The 18,010-nt window shown below is 38.1% G+C and overlaps 1 protein-coding gene across 1 annotated transcript; it reads right to left on the minus strand.

Annotated features, from left to right (window-relative positions):
- Positions 1–4,225: 4,225 nt before the first annotated feature.
- steep1 (STING1 ER exit protein 1) lies at positions 4,226–13,819 on the minus strand. Its single transcript, XM_064350432.1, has 7 exons — positions 13,578–13,819; positions 11,664–11,781; positions 10,608–10,649; positions 8,892–9,036; positions 7,084–7,173; positions 6,755–6,847; positions 4,226–4,570 (listed from the first exon to the last, which is right to left on the minus strand). Exons 1-7 carry the CDS (start codon positions 13,699–13,701, stop codon positions 4,508–4,510), a joined length of 675 nt encoding a protein of 224 aa, XP_064206502.1. The 5' UTR covers positions 13,702–13,819; the 3' UTR covers positions 4,226–4,507.
- Positions 13,820–18,010: the final 4,191 nt, after the last annotated feature.

Raw genomic sequence — 18,010 nt, forward strand, 5'->3', positions numbered from 1 at the left:
TTTTTAGACCTGATTTAAAAGAGCAGACCTCAAGTCTTCTGGACGTTTGTTCCAGATATATGGCACATAGAAACTAAAAGCACCCTAGGAACAGTAAGCACACCACTCCCTGAATATCTAAGAGGTCTAGAGGGTTCGTAACATAGGAGAAGATCAGAGATATACAGTAGTTTGGACCCAGAACAATTAGTGCTTTACAATTCTTTGTCACACAGGGAGCCAGTGCAGAGATATAAGCAGAACAGCAGTATTCTGGATGAGCTGTTGCTGCCTGATAGCATTTCTAGATAGACCATTAAAGACACCATTGCAGTCGTCGAGCCTACTAAAAATAAATACATTGATTCGTTTTTCTTAGTCTTGTTTTAACATGAAGTCTTTAATTCTTGCTATGTTTTAAAGGTGATAGTAAGCTGATTGAGTAATTGCCTTTATGTGGCTGTCTTTATGTGGCTATTAAAATGTAGGTCTGAGTCCATAACTAAACCAAAATTTCTGACTTGATTTGTATTCTACAGCGAAAGGGATCTGAGTTGCGGACTGACTTTTAGTCTTTCCTGTTTAGCACCATAAACAATAAATTCAGTTTTGTCTTTATTTAACTGGACGAAATTCTGGTGCATCCAAATGTTGATTTGCTCAGTGCAGTTGTTCAGAGAATCTATAGGACTATAGTCACTTGTTGACACAGCTATGTAGATCTGCGTGTTGTCTGCATAAGCATGCTAGGCGATTCTGTTGTTTTGCACAATTTGTGCTAGAGGTAGCATGCTAAGGTTAAACAGGGGCTGCCCAAAAACTGACCTTTGAGGGACCCCGCGTCATCATTGTTTGTTCTGATGTGTAGTAAACAATAAACACAAAGTAGTCTCTATCTTTCAAGTACGATTTAAACCAATTTAGGACTGTGCCAGAAAGCCCAACCCATTTTTTCAGTCAGTCTAGCAATATGCTATGAGTGACTGTATCAAACGTGGCACTAAGATCCAATAAAACTAGAACTGAGATTTTTCCATGGTCAGTATTTAGACTAATGTAATTTAAAACCTTAACGAAAGCAGTCCCAGTGTTGTGGTGGAGTTGAAATCAATACAGGAAAACATCAAAAGTATAACTTGAGGTCAAGAAAGTATTGAGTTTCAAGAAAACAGCTTTCTCAATTATTTTACTTAAAAATGCATTGTTTGATATTGGCATGTAACTGATAAAGACTGAGGCACCTACATTATTCTTTTTTTAAAAGAGGCCTTGTGGTTTTCAAGGCCTCTGGGAAACTGTCTGATTGAACCATTAACTATATCAATACGTCTGATGCAATACAGTTAAAAATATTCTTAAAGAAGCTTGTCTGTAAAGTATTGAGGCAGGTAGAAGATTTTGTATGCATAACAATTTCATCTAGGGTTTCATAGTCAATGGGTTTAAAGTCTGTCATGATAACTAAGTTTTTTTATACAGCTTCAAGGGTAACACCTATTTATCGGTTGGTATGGAGGTGCTGACGGCCTGTCTAATTTATTGAATATTGTAGGATCCCTCCTCATTTATATAAATGACCTTGACAGGGACGTTGAAAGTACATTGGTGATACAAAACTGTGAGATTTAGCTAACAGTTTTAAATCTATTAAAGCGATTCAAGAACTTTAACAAAATCCAGAATTAAATTCAATTAATCACATACATTTTGGAAATTAAAAAATAAGGCAGGAGTACTTTATGGAACAAAACTGGAATATGCTCATATGACTTGGAGTAATAGTTGATCAAAGCCTTCTAAGCACTGTGCTGTAACAGTAACATAAAGCCAACAGGATGTTTGGATATATAGCCAAATGTACCAAGTATAAATCCAAGGAAGTTCTACTGATATATAATACCTTTGTCAGACCACACTTACTGTGTGCAGTTCTGGGCACCATACTACAAGATACAGAGGCTCTGGAAAAAAGTTCTAAGAAATGTAGCTAAATTGGTTCCTGCAATGAACTGGTATGATGGGTTGCAACTTGCGAAGACTCCAGAGCAGTTAACAGAAGCATCTCTTCTGCTGCATTTATGCACACACACAAACACTTGATAATCAGTGCTGTAATCTAACATTAGTTAGGCATCATGAAAGCCATAGATTCACACCATATGGTCAGACTGATACCCAGCAGTGGGGTTGCTCCATGAATGTGGTAGGGAGATAATTGGGCATTTCAAGTTCAGGGAGGGAATTAGACATACACAGCCCCGTGTTGGGCACCAAATTACTATTACCTTATTTAAAGAAACTAGCAAGCTCACAGTAAAAATTCTTGTTAAGTAAAGACAATATAGCTAGTGGAATTGTTGTCTCATTTAAGCCAATCAGCATCTGGAGACTGAAGTACAGGGTGTGTCAACAGCAGGTTTCTATTGGTCAATAATTTGGTGTTACACACATGCTATCCAATCCAAAGCACCCGCCAGAAAAGTAGGCGTATCAAAAAAAAATTTCTGTGCATATAAATCTCAGAACCTGTGCACTCATGTTTTAACTAGGCTAATAATGGAAACAGGTCCATGGCGCAGTTAAGTAACCAAAACATGTGCATACTGTTATACTAACTGCCTTAATTACACACAGTAAATACAGTACTAATATAGGATGTAGTAAGTCAGCCTCTGTCTCATTTCATTTCCAGCTGTCACTTGTATCATTTCCTCATACCTTACAATATTGTCAGGGGTCACTTGATTTGTTTTCATGTTTTGAATTCACAACACAAAATGTATGTCTCCTACATGCCACTAGTTTTTTTTTTTTCAGATAAAACATAAGTCCTCTAAAATATTAGGTTTTAAAAATATTCATCTCAGTACAGTGCACTTATACACGTATATATGTATATGGTTTATATATATATGGCCTTGTGCTGGTTGAGGGGAGTTCCCCCACGTATCACTGTGAAGCGCTGCAAGCGTTAGAAAAGCACTACATGAATGCAAGGAATTAAACATTCAAAATCATAAAAGGTTTGGTGAGTTTAGTAACCACACAAATTGACTCACCAAACTGCGTTAGGGCAGAAATTAAAGTTAAAAGTTTTGGATACAAGTTCATTGAATCCATTTCTTCTTTGAATCCGACAGCTCAGATTTCTGTGATTTATTTCTCTTGCAATGTAAACGTATTCTCTTTCCAGTTGCCTATCCGACATAGAACTTATTTTTGCCTGAGAAACCAATTGAGCAAATATTATAGTTCACTTGTTTATGTTTGCAAAATTGTGGCAGTGTTCCAAATGAAGCAAGTTCCCAGTGGGTGTTTAGGATTTAGGGTTAAGGATTTAGGGTGTTTAGGATTTCTGCATTCATTGCATTCTCACTGAAGCCCGTTCAAAGGCCTATCTAACAGTAAAATCCTTCATATTTTCCCACGCTGTAAAACATTGTAAAACTAAACAACCTTTCCACTGTTAATGCAACACATAAAAGGGAGATATTGTGAAGACATTTTCCCATCGACACACAGAAATGTACATGTTACTTGTGTTTTTGCTTATTTTCAATTTAAGTAGAACAAAATGCATTTGAGACTAAATTTGTGGTTACTTTGGACAGGTCCCATGTGCTATTGCCCATGTTTCTAAGCCATGACTCTTAAGAATTAAATCAAATAAATGGGATTGGCTGAGAGATTGATACAATATCTATGTTTTGTTACAGTTCCAACAGAATATTTTAACATGGAATATTTCTCCATACTAGACAATATATTCCAACAACCAGTTGATAAATCACATTGTTTGAATTTGCTCTCTCACACTAGTAATATAAATTTCTAAAATTGTACTTATTTTATAGCTTTACCCAGTGAGATACATATTGAGTCCCTCCCCCCCCCCCTTTTTTTACTCTTTGCATACTGTTTATCTTTTGATTTGATGTTTATTGCATTTATTGCTTATTGTCTCACCCTAACAGTAATTTTAAACTACTGCATATTTAATGTAAGAGTTAACATAAGTGTGGTACTGCAAGCCTGTGTTAATACAAGTCAAAATGTTAAAGCTAACATCCCAGTTCCTTGTTTTCCATTTCAATCATTACCAATTACCTTTCTCTATAATAATAAAGTACATGTAGTGCCATGTACCAATTCTGAGTACCAATCCATGTACCAATTCTTTTATGCATGCACTGAATGTTAGTACACAGTATCCTTATGTATGTTCAAAATACATTATCACATGAGACTTTGTCACAACGTATTTATTAGTTCAATCTGAAATAAAATTAAGTAATACAAAAAACAAAGATAGAGAGTGGATCTAAATCTGTCATTAAATTCTACACAGTTCTGTACAAGTCCTTTGTTCTGGGAGCACTACTTGGGAGTGTGTGCACAAAGCAACAGTAGCTGTGAAGCTGTAGTCCCTCAAATGTTTGCACAGAAAGCCATTCAATTCAATTCAAGGGAAATTTTCTCTGAATGATGTTTTCTCTTTAAAGCTCCTGCACCAGGCCTCCATGGCCGTTTATTTAAACTGATTGTCGATTAGTGTTCCTTTCATTTTTGCCTTCTTTGCCTCCAGTTCGGCCTGTTGACAAGGATAAAAATAAAAACAACGATCAGAATTGCTTTCCTCTGCTTAGTAAATTGTATATATACTTGAAACTACCGCAAGTATGTATTCAAAAAATTAAAAAAAGGAACAACAACTGAGAAACTAAATTCAGAGGTTGTTTTTACTTTTCATGAAGGATTTTCCATTAAGCAAACCAAAGCAACAGTATATGCAATGAAAAGTCAGATGAAAAGATGAAGTCTTAAGACGTTTTTTGTTTGTGGGCTATTTAGCCTGAGAAAAGTAAAGTGAATAAAGTTAAAACTAAAAAAAAAAAAAAAAAATTAATTTAAAAAAAAAAAGTTTTTACATGCACTCATCTAGCTCTTCCTGAAGCAGTGCGAGATAAACTGTATGATGCAAGAGAAGGGTGTATAGATGGCCTTGCTATCTTGATTACTGCAAAGAGCTTTGTGTAGAAACTCAAAACGTTCTATGGTTTTGAAAGACTCATGGGTTCGGCAAAGCAGTGTAATGCTAGCGCTACGCTTATCTGCCGTAGGCTGACACATTCAAAAGCCCCCTGCATTCTGGAAGAGTGTGCTTCCTCCAGTGAGTGGAAAATGTAATACAAAAATAAGGAATGAGTGCCACGCCACCCAAATGAAGTGAACGTGGTCATCAGGGCAAAACCCACGTGTTAATGAAAAGCAAGTTCTCAAACCCACCATTGCCAAACACCTTACATGAATATGGAGATATTTAATTTTCTCTAATCACAAAGTACAACTATTTATAATGCTGTTGTCTGACATTTTCAACTAGGCAAAGAGGTAAAGACTGCCAGCGAATTAAGATTATGATTATGATGAATGTGATCATTCGGAATGGGAAAGATCACACTGTCAATTCAAAGGATGATGTGAATTTGAAAAACCACACTGTAACTGAGAAATCACATTATGATTGTGGGATATCGTGCGGTGAGTGTGTGAACATGGAGATCATCTGTGATTGTGTACACATGGAGATCATGTTGTGAATGTTAGCACATAAGAGATCATATCATGGAGATCACATAAGAGATCATTCTGCATGGACGTGCACCTGTGTACATATCGAACCTGCTCCTACCTTATAAGCCCACAAGGTCACTCCGATCTCAAGACGCAGGCTACTTGGTAGTCCCAAGAATTTCCAAGAACCTAAAAGGTGGTAGGGCTTTCTCCTACAGGGCCCCACTACTGTGGAACCAGCTTCCATTATTTATAAAGGAGTCAGACACAGTCTCAATATTTAAATCTAGATTAAAAACGCACCTCTATGCTCAAGCTTACAATCAGTTATAGTCTGGAGACAGGGTGCGAGAAGCCTGTAGTCATAGAGCTTTCTAGGTGGCAATCCTTTCCTTACTGTCACCTGTCAATCAGCTGTGACCCGACTTTACATGGGCTGGCTCTTGATAGGCGGGTATGGTTGTCTACCCTCATGACTGCATGGGCTCTCCATCCCTGTCCTAGTAGATATGCAGCCATATTCTACTCCTGGCGGCGTCCCACAATACATAGCACTGGCACTTACTCACTGTCTGGTATATTGCAAATCCCTTAACTGCTGTTTCCACCCTCTTCCCCACGCTGCCGGCGGGGCTCTTGCCCCAACCCTCGAGAGTGCTTCGAGAGTCGTCTGGTCTCCCCCACCTCTGCGGTCCAGCCCCTCCTTCGTCATTGCCTCCACCCTGCCCACATCTGCCGCCACCTGCTGTTCCCCATCACCGCCACCTGGCCCCACCCATCATCTGAGCCACATCACTTATCATATCTTCTGCATAAACTGGCTGACATGCTGGTCACCAGTCGGCACCCTGAGCCGACCAGAGGAGGATGGGTTTCCCCCTTGAGCCTGGTTCCTTCCAAGGTTTCTCCCCATCTGCCACAGGGAGTTTTTCCTTGCCACTGTTGCCTTAGGCTTGCTCCTGTGGGGGTTTAGGCTAGGGCTGTCTGTAAAGCGTATTGTGACAACTGTTGTAAAATACGCTATATAAATAAAATTTGATTGATTGATTGATCAGGAATGTATTTACGTGCAGACCAGGTTGTGAATGTGTGCACGCGAAGACCATGTTGTGAATGTGTGCACGTGGAGATCATTTTGTAACTGCGTGCATGTGGACAGCATGGCGACCATGTTATGAACGTGTTCACATGGAAACCTCACCAGCTCTTGCAGTCTTTTCTTGCTCATCCCCTTCCTTTCAAGCTGCTTCTCAATGACTTTCGCATTCTGGGCATATGAGTCAGCAACCTCTCTCTGTGGGAATGACAACACAGACTCAATTTATAAACTATTTCACTAACGTGGGGTTTTACACCCAACCTTTCTGTGTATACCATCAATTTCATAACAACAGATCCCATAATGTAAAAAATTTTTACACCTTTTTCTACAAAACAAGCCATTTGTAGCAACAGCTATTTACCAGAAAATTTAAAAAAGCAAAACAAAATGGATGGTAAGAGAAGTGAATCATTGTAGTAATAACATACCGCCTCAATCTCCTCTTCTTCCTCGTCGATGGTGGAGACGGTGACAGAACTGAATTTCCCCATGTCTTTGGTTCTCTTTGTCATCATCACCTAGAAGGGATTAAATCAGTTTGCAGTTAGAAGAGGCAAGTTGTTCCATAAATATGTAACATCATGCACTTTGAAGCCAGAAAAAGAACAACATTCAAATAAGGGAAAGCAGTCATATTTCAGTTTTTTTTTTTTTTTTTTTTTTTTAAATCAAGCTCATTCCTTTTGTAACTCAGCTTCACTTTTGTTTTTTTGATCACTGCATTTTGCCTTTATAGTCCTTCCCTACTGATATACGATGCATAGAACACCTTTACGCCCTGACCGTGCATTCAATACAAGAACTTGAACTTCAGAAATGTCCAGGCTTGATGCTTCCACAAGTCACAATTTCTATGACTTAAATTCCCAGGGTAGCATCACTCCATCAGGGTCAAGTATTCATGACTGTTGAGGGGAAGGTTAACTTTAGCTAGTGTTTTTTTTTTTTTTTTTTTAAAGATGGAGATACATTTGGAGAAGAGTTTTCTTCTTTGTTTTGTGGTGGTTCCATAGTTGTGCTGTTCTGTCTTAGTTTACCTCCTTTTTTGGTCCTTTTCATTTGTTCTCAAGTAAGGTCAAGTTGACTGGTTTCTCCGTCAATGTTCAATTAATTCATTGTAAGTAGTGAGCCTACATTACTTTATTCTCCTAGTTGGCATATCTTGTTCTTCGCTATAAGCAATAAACATATTCAATCCTGAATCAGGATTTCAGTTTTGACTTTACTTATACATACTGATTCAACCAATTTAGAGTCCAATTAACCCATAAAAAATTTGGATTATTATTTTTATAATAATTAATAAATGTGTGTAACAGAATGTATGCATTCAGGAGTCTTCTGTGCTTTTTCCATTGGGTAAACTTTCAGGAGTGATTTATCAAAAGGGGCAATTAACAGCTGCCAAACCCTAAGCTAAATCCTACTTGCCACACAGATCATTCGGATTAGAAAGTTTTCAGGCTACTTGTATGAAAACCTGTAGCAGGTGCGGCCATGTGGCAAAAGTGTGAGGTCGCCATATCCTCCACCAGACCACGAAACGTCATGCCTTCATGGGCCACCTAGCTGTCTGTAGACCGCTCCCGAATGACGCATCGCCTGAGTCATATAAAACATTTGCACAGAAACCCTGTAGAATAAACATTTAGCCGACGGTATGACACCCCGTTATCAGAAGGGCAGTCAATTTCCAGCCTTGTGTAAATGTTAGCAGAGCTGCTTTTTTTCATTCAAAAAGGCAATCTTATGGTCCGTTGATGAGCGCGCATTTTGACGTGACGGAAATATATTTAATGCACCGCCGCTTTATTGCACCTGAAAAATAAACCGCACACATCCGCTCAAATGAATGAATGCGACCAAGGGCCAAGGGCCGCATCCACCTGCGAGAGGCACAACATTCCACCTCAATAGTTTGTGACTGTACCACCTGGGTTTCCCATCTCTGCATGCAGTCCATCATATTTCCAACTACGCGGTGGCTGACCTATCGCTTCAACAATTTTTTTTGTTTTTGGATTAAAGATGGTGTGTGTGTTTCTCTTGTCTTTGTTGTACTTCTATTTAACCAAGACAGGCCCATAGGGTAGAGGGTGTTAGAAGACAAACATAGATTTGCAAATGGATTTATTACAAAAAAAGTGAAGTATCAGTAAAATATAGCCTATAGAAAATTGACATCCTTGCTAGAGCAACGCACATAAAACTCCAAGGAAAAGGGAGAGGGACGTACCCTGACTTTTTTGGGAGCCTCTTGCTTTTGGCTGTACACACTGGTGTTCCCAAATCCCTGGCCAAACTTCACCACTGCACCGTCCACAATGAACGTAACTGGGGTGTTTTTCAGCTGGTGCTGGTAGAAGAGAAGTAGGCCACACCTGCAGGTACAAACATGAAAATGCCATTATCAATATGTTTCCTGGAAGGTACTGTAGGGCATGCATCTACTTGAATGTCAGCATGAAAGAAAGAGATTAAGATGTCTGTCAAAAAAAAAAAAAGCCCAACAATTCCAGTATTCCAACTAAAATGTCAAATTCAAAAGAGACGCATTGCGTTAAGTAGCCAAATTACTCTTGTTGCAATTTGAAGCATGAGTAACTGGACTACTTTAAGTATTTCTTACCTATACCAATATACCGTATGACAGGATCAGCCAGATGTATATTAGGTTATAATAGTCTTTTTTCCCCAAGTATGTTTGCCACTTAAAGCACGTCACATTCGGACGGCAGCTCAACAAGCACCAAGATTAAATTTTAGATGGCTGCACATGCATTCATCCTCTGATGGTGCATAGAGATAATTTGAAATATAGTTGAAATAGTTTGTTTTCTCATGTGTTGCCTCTCGTAATAATAATAAAAATAAAAATCAATACACTCAATCAATGGTGCTCATTTAAAAAATAAACTATAGCCAACATTTTTCAAAGTGACATACAAAGACAATAATAGCATAATATGCAGTGAGCTCCATGATGTTCGTGACAAAGACATTTTTTTACTTGATTTGGGTCTGTACACCCAATATTTTAGATTTGTAATCAAAAACAATTCACACGTGGTTGAAGTGCACATTCTTAGTTTTTAGGTATTTTTATACACTTTGGCGTCACCATGTAGAAATTACAGAGCTTTGTATAGCCATAGATCTGGAATAGATCCACCCACTAGGTAGCTAGACTAGACTAGCTGGATGATTATGACTCGCTAGCTTGATGAATATGGAAGCCTACAGTAGATGTTTTTCTCAGCTACTCCTCTCTGTTAAATGGACATTTCCAAAATTACCTCTGCTTTTTGCCATCAGTCACACAGATTATTTCTTTGACAGTTGAAAGAAATCAAAAACTGTATGCCTCTTCTTGCTCATACTTAGTCTATATGCCTACATTGGCGTGCTTCAGCCGCCAGACATTTGCCACAACAAAATTGTAAAAGCTGCAAAACAGTTGTCCAGTCACCTAAAGCATCTGTCCACCACACTAAACCACTGGTTTGGCAAGTTTGACATCCATTGCCAAGCTGACTCTGCTCCACACCACAATGCACTCTTCTGCATATCTAAAATGGGCATTTATTTAAATGAAATTTTCACACCGATTTAAATTCCATCTTCAAACTTTTCCTAAGGCGACTCGAAGTTGCATTTAGGTGGCCCTCCCAAGATTTTACAGTGCAGGGAAAACCCTCCCACAAGGAAAAGCAGAGAGGGCCACGAACCGAGATGGGGTCACAGCCACACGGGGGCTGAGTACACAGGTTGACAGTTGGACACCCTATGGACTATGCCAAGAGGCCAACTAAGATATTTTCAGAACCGTCAGGATGAATTACCATGATAGACATGCAAGGTCATGGGGACAAATAAATTTATATCTATTAAATAGGCTAGGCCTACATAGACATATGCATAAAAATTGAAAGGAAGACAAAAAGTTACTTACTTTCCACATTTCTTTCGAAACTGCCTCTCAATTCCTTCTGGTCTGCATGTAGAAAAAGAAAAACTCTCAAAAATCTATACATGAACATAAAATTGTATACAGTATATAGTAGTGATGGGTACAAGTAATGGATTGATCGATTACTCACAGGATGTGTGCCCAAGTGATCGTATTCATTTTCTCATAAAAGCAACGCATGTACAACTATGTGTTGGAACTTGGCTCCATTTATTAATTTATCCTGCAGTAGTCTTTGTTTAAAAAAAAGCATTAAATAGAGAATATTTAATCAAATAAGAACAGATTAAAGAAAATATATTGTTGCAGATCTACCAAACAACTTTTTTGTTGGTGAGCCGTTGTATAAGGCTATAACGTTGAATGCCCTGCATTGAGGGAATGCACTGACCATCTCCGTCAATTTTTATGAAAATATGCTATTCCATTGCAAAGCAAACATTACTTAAGCATCCCAGCAAATACCCCATACCGAATAGGCTACCACTTAGCAAGAAATTCCGCTTTATAGTACCTCAACCAGATTGCCAAATATAAAAAACTTAGTTTGGTTTTGAGTTAAAATGGATTCACAGCATGTTTTTTTTAATCACGGATAGCTAGCTGGCCAACCACTGAATTATATTCAAAATAGAGGGTAAACTATAAATGTAGCCAAGCTATAACTAGACTAGCTGCTCTCTATACAGTCATTCATGGACATGAAGCTGACACTGGCGACAGTGTAGCACAGTGGGTAAGGAACTGGGTTCCTGGGTAGGACATTGCAGTTGTACACTTCAGCAATGTCCTTAACCTGCATTGCTTCATTATGGAGTAGTCGGACGTATACGGAGAAATAATACACACATACATCCAAGCCAACTGAGTATTCAGCTCACACTGTATATTGGTTTTGTGGGCCCGCAACATTTGTGAGTCAAAAATAAAATTCTATCATATCTGACACTGACTGTGTTTACTGGCACAACACACTAACCATTGAGAATAGATTATTCCCGATACAACTGACTGAGTGCTGATTTAAATGACATCTACCTTTTGAGATAAACGTTTTCATCCTCTTCCACATTACAGAATTTGTGAGCATGCTTGGCTGCATCAATTACTCTTGATCTGTCTCGTGGTCTCATGGGAAGTTTTTCCAGTTGGCAGTCTGGAATACAAGCAAATTTCAGTTGTAACAGGAAAAAACACATTTAGATAACTGTGTGAACAGCTGTCAATCAAGAACTAGCCTACTTTATCCAAATTTTCAAGAAGAGGTAGTAACTGATCACACATCCATTTTCACCTTGTCTTTTTATGACCGATTCATTCTCGCAAATCTACATTGTATTTTATGTCGGTTTAAGAGCATTTACAAATATTTACAGGCTTATTTCAAGCTCAAATCAGAGATGATGCAAAAATACAACAACTTATTTTGAAGGCCAATAATAAGCTTTAGAATTTTAGAAATAAGCTTTAGAAACTTATCAAATAAGCTAATAAGCACGTTTTGAGATGACCGATCACTGACTTAGACGCTATTTAAAATTGCATCACCCCAGCGCAACTCTAATACACTTTAACTGAATACGTTATTATTTTAAGGTGATTTCTTCTAGTTACACATGTTTACTAGTGGCTTAAATTTTATCTGAAACTTGAATGAAAAGCCATGAAACATCTCCAGCAAAAATGAAGTCGTTTGGTTTCTCCTAGAGTCTGTGACTAGTTACATCTTTGTTTGTTGAAATAACAGTTTACCTGCCAGTAGTTTTCGCTGCATTTAATAATTCTTGAAACTGAACAGAATATTGCTGGCGATTTCTTCTAGTTCCATGTGCTTATTTGTGGTTACCAATGGCTCTGGCATAAACTAAAACTACAGGATGTGAATATATATTTATTTATATATTTTTTTCCAGATTCATTAATTCCTCGATAAGAAAGTCCCAGCCCAGCTCAGAATCACACTACATTAATCGCCATCACAACTGAGCATCTAGTGATTATTGTGAGGTAGCCTAAGTGATTCTTGAATCAAGCTCCTTACAGACCACAATGAACAAGAAAGTTGATCCCAAAATCAGCGGTCGCATTAATGTTGTTTTTTTTTTACACTGCCAAAACATTATTGGTCTTATTTCATTATGTGTCTTTTACAAATGTCACAATACAATTATGAACAACATACATTTATATTATTATTGTGATATGGTATAGTATTACAACAACAAAAAATGATTTTGAAATGTCCTGTTTCCCAAAGACTCAGTAGGCTCGCTCGACCACTGAAATTAGTTTATATTTGCTCTCTCCCATGCATGTAGCAGTAGTATGTGCAGTACACGAAGAATTTTAACCCCTTCGTTATAAAATAAACAAATAATAGGCATGAAGTATGCCTGATATATGGTCATTCAAAACATAATGACAGCAAAAGTTATACTTTTAAACATATCAACTCTTAATGTGTACTCACGGCAAGAGTCATTCCACAGTAACATTGTGGTGTAATTCTGTAATACTTAAAAAACAAGTTTATCAAATAGGCCTAAACTTCGAACTCGCATAAGATAAGCTTCGAGACAAGACATATGCGGCCAGCAAACGCTAACTAAATAACACGCTAGCTAATTATACTGAATATAGATCATTAGTGATACATCATAAATTTAGTCGGAAGACGGAATCATATTTTATGGGCTTCAACTGGATAACTTTATAAACCAGAGTTGTGTAAACAGTAGCTCGCATTAGCATTTTTAGCTAACGCTAAGACTAGTCCTGTGCAAAGACAAATATTAAAACGTCAGCGAGAAACATTTCACGATCAATGTACCATATCAGTCGAGCAAATTATGTGGAAAACAACAACTACCGTGCTAGCTACTAATGGCATTTAGCTAGCGTGTAAATGAAAGAGAATAGTTATCGATATCGATAGCTCGTTGCCAAACTCACCTAACACGAGCACCATTTGGCCACAAAGACAGTAATATACATGAAGGGGCTTCTCTCCGTCATCGTATTCCTCCCGATCTCGAGTGTCCGAGCAAACAACACTTCGTGACACTACCTTAGGCATTTTCTCTCAAAAAATGAAATAAACGAAAGCAGTATTTTAAAAACCCGTCTACGTTTAGCTAACTGCTCTAGCCTGAGCCAAACATTCCCCTTTGTCGAGGTATGATGACGTCACATGTATTCTCAGTCCGATAGAAATAACGTCATAAGCAATGACAGAGGCCCCGGTCAACGCAACGGGAAGGTTGTTTTCTACAGTACAAACCTCGATAGTACCCTGGAAAAATGCAAGGCTATCAAAAGAAAATATGTAGAAATCTTTTGCCTTAAACTATAACATTTGCCCCTAAGCATTCAATTTCAATTTTTCAATGTATGGAAAATGTGACAAAGTCTGTTTTTTTTTTTTTTCAGCTTAATTTTTTTTTTTTTTTTTGATGACGTTTTTGTTCCCTATTTGAAGATGCTATTCAATACTGTTGAAATATATGCTATACTTATTGAAAATGTCATTCATGAAGTTTAAATAAAGTTGATGCTACAAACAGGCAGCCTAGTTGTTTACCAAGGGGGCTGTAGTAGTCTGCACAAACCATATACACATTTTAAAATTTGAATAAAATATGTGTATGAAAGTAATACAGAACACTTGTCTTTTTGGGTAATATTCTGAAATGTCCACACAAATGCAGCTATTGTGCTGTTGATAACGCTTTGGACATACACAATGCTGCTTTAAAACGTAAGCATGAAGCAGAGAGGTCACATGGTTTATGCTTTCATTTTAAAGAAGAATTGTGTATGTCAAAAGCGTTATCAACAGCACAATCCTATGACAGAGAGCAGTTGATAGGTCTCCTGAAAACAACATAGTTTGTTGCAAAGAACGAGTTGGAAAATGAAAATTTTATGGAGACTGTTAAGTTTTTGAAGATAATGCAATGCCCCTCAGTTCAAAATCTATAGTGTTCACCCTTAAGGCACTATAACGCAGGGGTAGTTGAGATGCAGGTGGCCATCACAAGTACATTAATGGAAGACATGCAAAAGTTAAAGACAGAAAGTCCTGAGAGAGGGTTAATTCTGGATGAGTCAACAAATATCGCTAATAGCAAACGTCTCATCATGTATTTGAGGTACATAGAAAATAACACTGCAAAGATACAGTTCTACAGAAACTCTGAGGTAGTGGATGGCGAGACAGCAACAATTTTTCAAGATGTCAACGAGCCCTTTTTGATCTAGGCAGAAGCGAGAAAGCTCATTGCTTTATGCACCGATAGAGTTTCAATGATTACTGGGTGTCAGCAGGAGGTTGTACAAAAGCAGAGATAAAAGCACAATCCCAGCTTATAGGAGTGTACTGTACAGCACACAGGCTTGCACTCTGCCACTGATGCAATCAAGTCTGCAGAGCAAGTGAATAAATTTAAACAAGAACTGAAGTCCATTTTCTTTTTTTACAGAAGCTGTGTTAACATAAGCAATACGTTGCATGAGCTACAGAATAAACCCCAGGAGCCTGTGCTGAACCTCACCCTGCCACATATGGTGAGATGGCTGTCTGTTCACAGCACAGTGACAGTCATGTGCATAACACTGAAATCTTTGTACTGGAGCACATGACTGCCTCCATTGTGCTGGATAAAGACAAAGCAAAATATATATTTTTTAATGGCAGTGAGACAATTTAACTTTATGGCAATTTGTCCTTTTATGAGGGATATACTTTCACAGCTTGTCCTCCTCTCAAAGCATTTTTTTAAAGAGAGTACTTGGACTTTTCCACTGTCCAGCCAATGGTGGTTGGAACAAAAGCAGCACTGAAACATGCCCCAGTGCATCCTCAAGTCCCAAAGCATGCATTTTTCTTCAAGGCGTTAAATATAAGAGAGACAAGCTCTATGATTGCCACCTGCAAAAGCCAGCCTTTGAGAATCTGAAGAGCAAGTTTGTCAACAGCTTGATTGTTGAAATTGATGACCGAGTCCCGGCAGACACAATGACGGTCTTTTCATGCCCCCAGGAGCCAAGGAGAGGCCAATACTGCAAAATAAGACGTGATGAGTATGACCATGACAATCTTGAGATGCTTCTCAAGCACTTCCCCACCACCATTAGAGGCTAATCAGAGGCCAACGGTCCCTCATCAGACATACTCCTAGACATCTTTTAAGTGTTTTTCACAAGCACTTTTCAGTGAACATAAAGGGGACTTTCCAGAGACAGAGAAGCCTTTTCACATGGCAATGGTGATCCTTGTAGAAAGTGTCAGCTGTGAGCAAGGATTTAGCACCAAAAACCAAATTAAATCCAAGTTCAGGAATTCACTGAACAACAAGAGACTAACCAACCTGATGATAATATCAGAACTGTGTACTGAAATGGAGAAGTATGACTTTGCAGCGACAAAGTGGAGGCAGATGAAAAATAGGAGGCAGAGAAGTGGAAAATGAAATATAAGTGGAGACGTGGAGCAGTGGCAAATGAAAAATAATAGCAAATTATTTTTATTAGGCTAAACCTGTAGGGGTTTTCCCATTAAAGGGGATAAAAACAATCATTCCAATATTTTTTTTAATTTTCAATCTAATTAAGGTTTTAATTAGATTATTAGAATCATAGAATTTGTGTATTATTGATGTATTTGTTGTGTTATGTTGCACGACTTGTCATAGTCTGTCTTTTGTCTTTGTCTTTTTATTTGTTTATGCTTTAGGGTGGGGTAATGTAGCTTGGTCTATGTGTGGGATATGGGAGGGGAGGGAGCCCACAGAAAGGGGATTGTTTACAACTAATAAAAGGGATGGTGTATTACTTTTTTCTCTTTTTACATTTTATCGAATTTACTTTTAATTTCTTACAGTGGCCTCATTGATAAATCTTTATTGTATGGTGTATTGATGTGTTCAATGTAAACATTGCAATAAAAATGAATAATATAAATATAAGACATACATAATCCACAGAGCAAATTGCCTGAACAGGGGTTCAATTTTCTGAAACATTATTCTCCTTTTTTCTCAGACTAAACAACTCACCACATGGGGCAATGTGAAACACCACTCTGTAGCATGTGCAAATTTCTAGTTAGAATAATGTCCTTACCTGCTTGATAGTGTTTGCTTGCTTCTCCAGTAATACGTGTTTGTGGGCAACGATCTAGTTTTCTGAAATGTGTGATATTCTCACATAGGCTACATCTATGATTATGTCGTTTGCCTTGGGTCATACATCCATTCACCTGTTGCTTGGTTTCGATAATGAGATGCAGTTGTGTGCAATAATCTTCACTTCACATGAACGACTTTAATGACAGGAACAGAGCAGCTATGACAAAACGAATGGACAATGGTACATTTTGTACAAATTTTTTTTTTAAATGTAATCACATAGGACACACTGAGTTATGCAGCTCATCTGATCAAACATGTGGACTTCATGAATTGGTTGAATTTAATTCGCTCTGCTCAAGAAACGGAATCGGACTGTAATTATTCTGCAAAATGATAGCCTTTAAACAAAGGATTCAAAGGTCTATTCCAGTAACTATGGAAATTAAATACTTATGGAATTCTCACAATGTATTCTAATTAAGAAGAGAGGTAATCTAAAATCCCAAAAATGAACCTGCATGCTTAATATTCAGAATTGCAAAACAGCTTATATTATATGACCAAAAGTATGTGGACACCTCTTGGTCTGGGGCTGTTTTTCATGGTTTGGGCTCGGCCCCTTAGTTCCAGTGATGACAAATCTTAATCCAAGGACATACGAGACAATTCTATGCTTCCAACTCTGTGGCAACAGTTTGGAGAAGGCCTTTTCCTGTTTCAGCATGGCATTGCCCGGGCACACAGAGAGGTCCATGTAGAAATGGTTTTGACTAGATCGGCGTGAAAGAACTTGACTGGCCTGCACAGAGCCCTGAGCTCAACCCCCATCCAAAATCTTTGGGATCAGTTGGAAAGGCAGCTGCAAGCAAGGCTAATTGCCCAATCAGTATGTAACTTCACTAATGCACTTCTGAATGAATGGAAGTAAATCCCTGCAGCTGTGTTCCAAAATCTAGTATCAAGCCTTCCCAAAAGATTGGAGGTTGTTATAGCAGCACAGGGTGGACCAACTCCATATTAATGCCCATGATTTTGGATGAGATGTTGGATGTCAAGTGTCCACATACTTTTGACCATACTTTTGAGGTGGGGGTAATCTGTGAAATCCAATGGTCACATTCACATCGCTGCTAATCTCATCATATTGTGATTAATTGTTATTATTCAGATCATATTGTTGCAAATGAAGAGAAATCGTGACATTGTATTGTTGTTCGGAGTTGTTCGAAGTGTCAAGCTTTGGAGTTGCAAGCT

The sequence above is a fragment of the Anguilla rostrata genome, chromosome 9 (assembly GCF_018555375.3).
Source record: "Anguilla rostrata isolate EN2019 chromosome 9, ASM1855537v3, whole genome shotgun sequence".
NCBI classification, from domain to species: domain Eukaryota; kingdom Metazoa; phylum Chordata; class Actinopteri; order Anguilliformes; family Anguillidae; genus Anguilla; species Anguilla rostrata.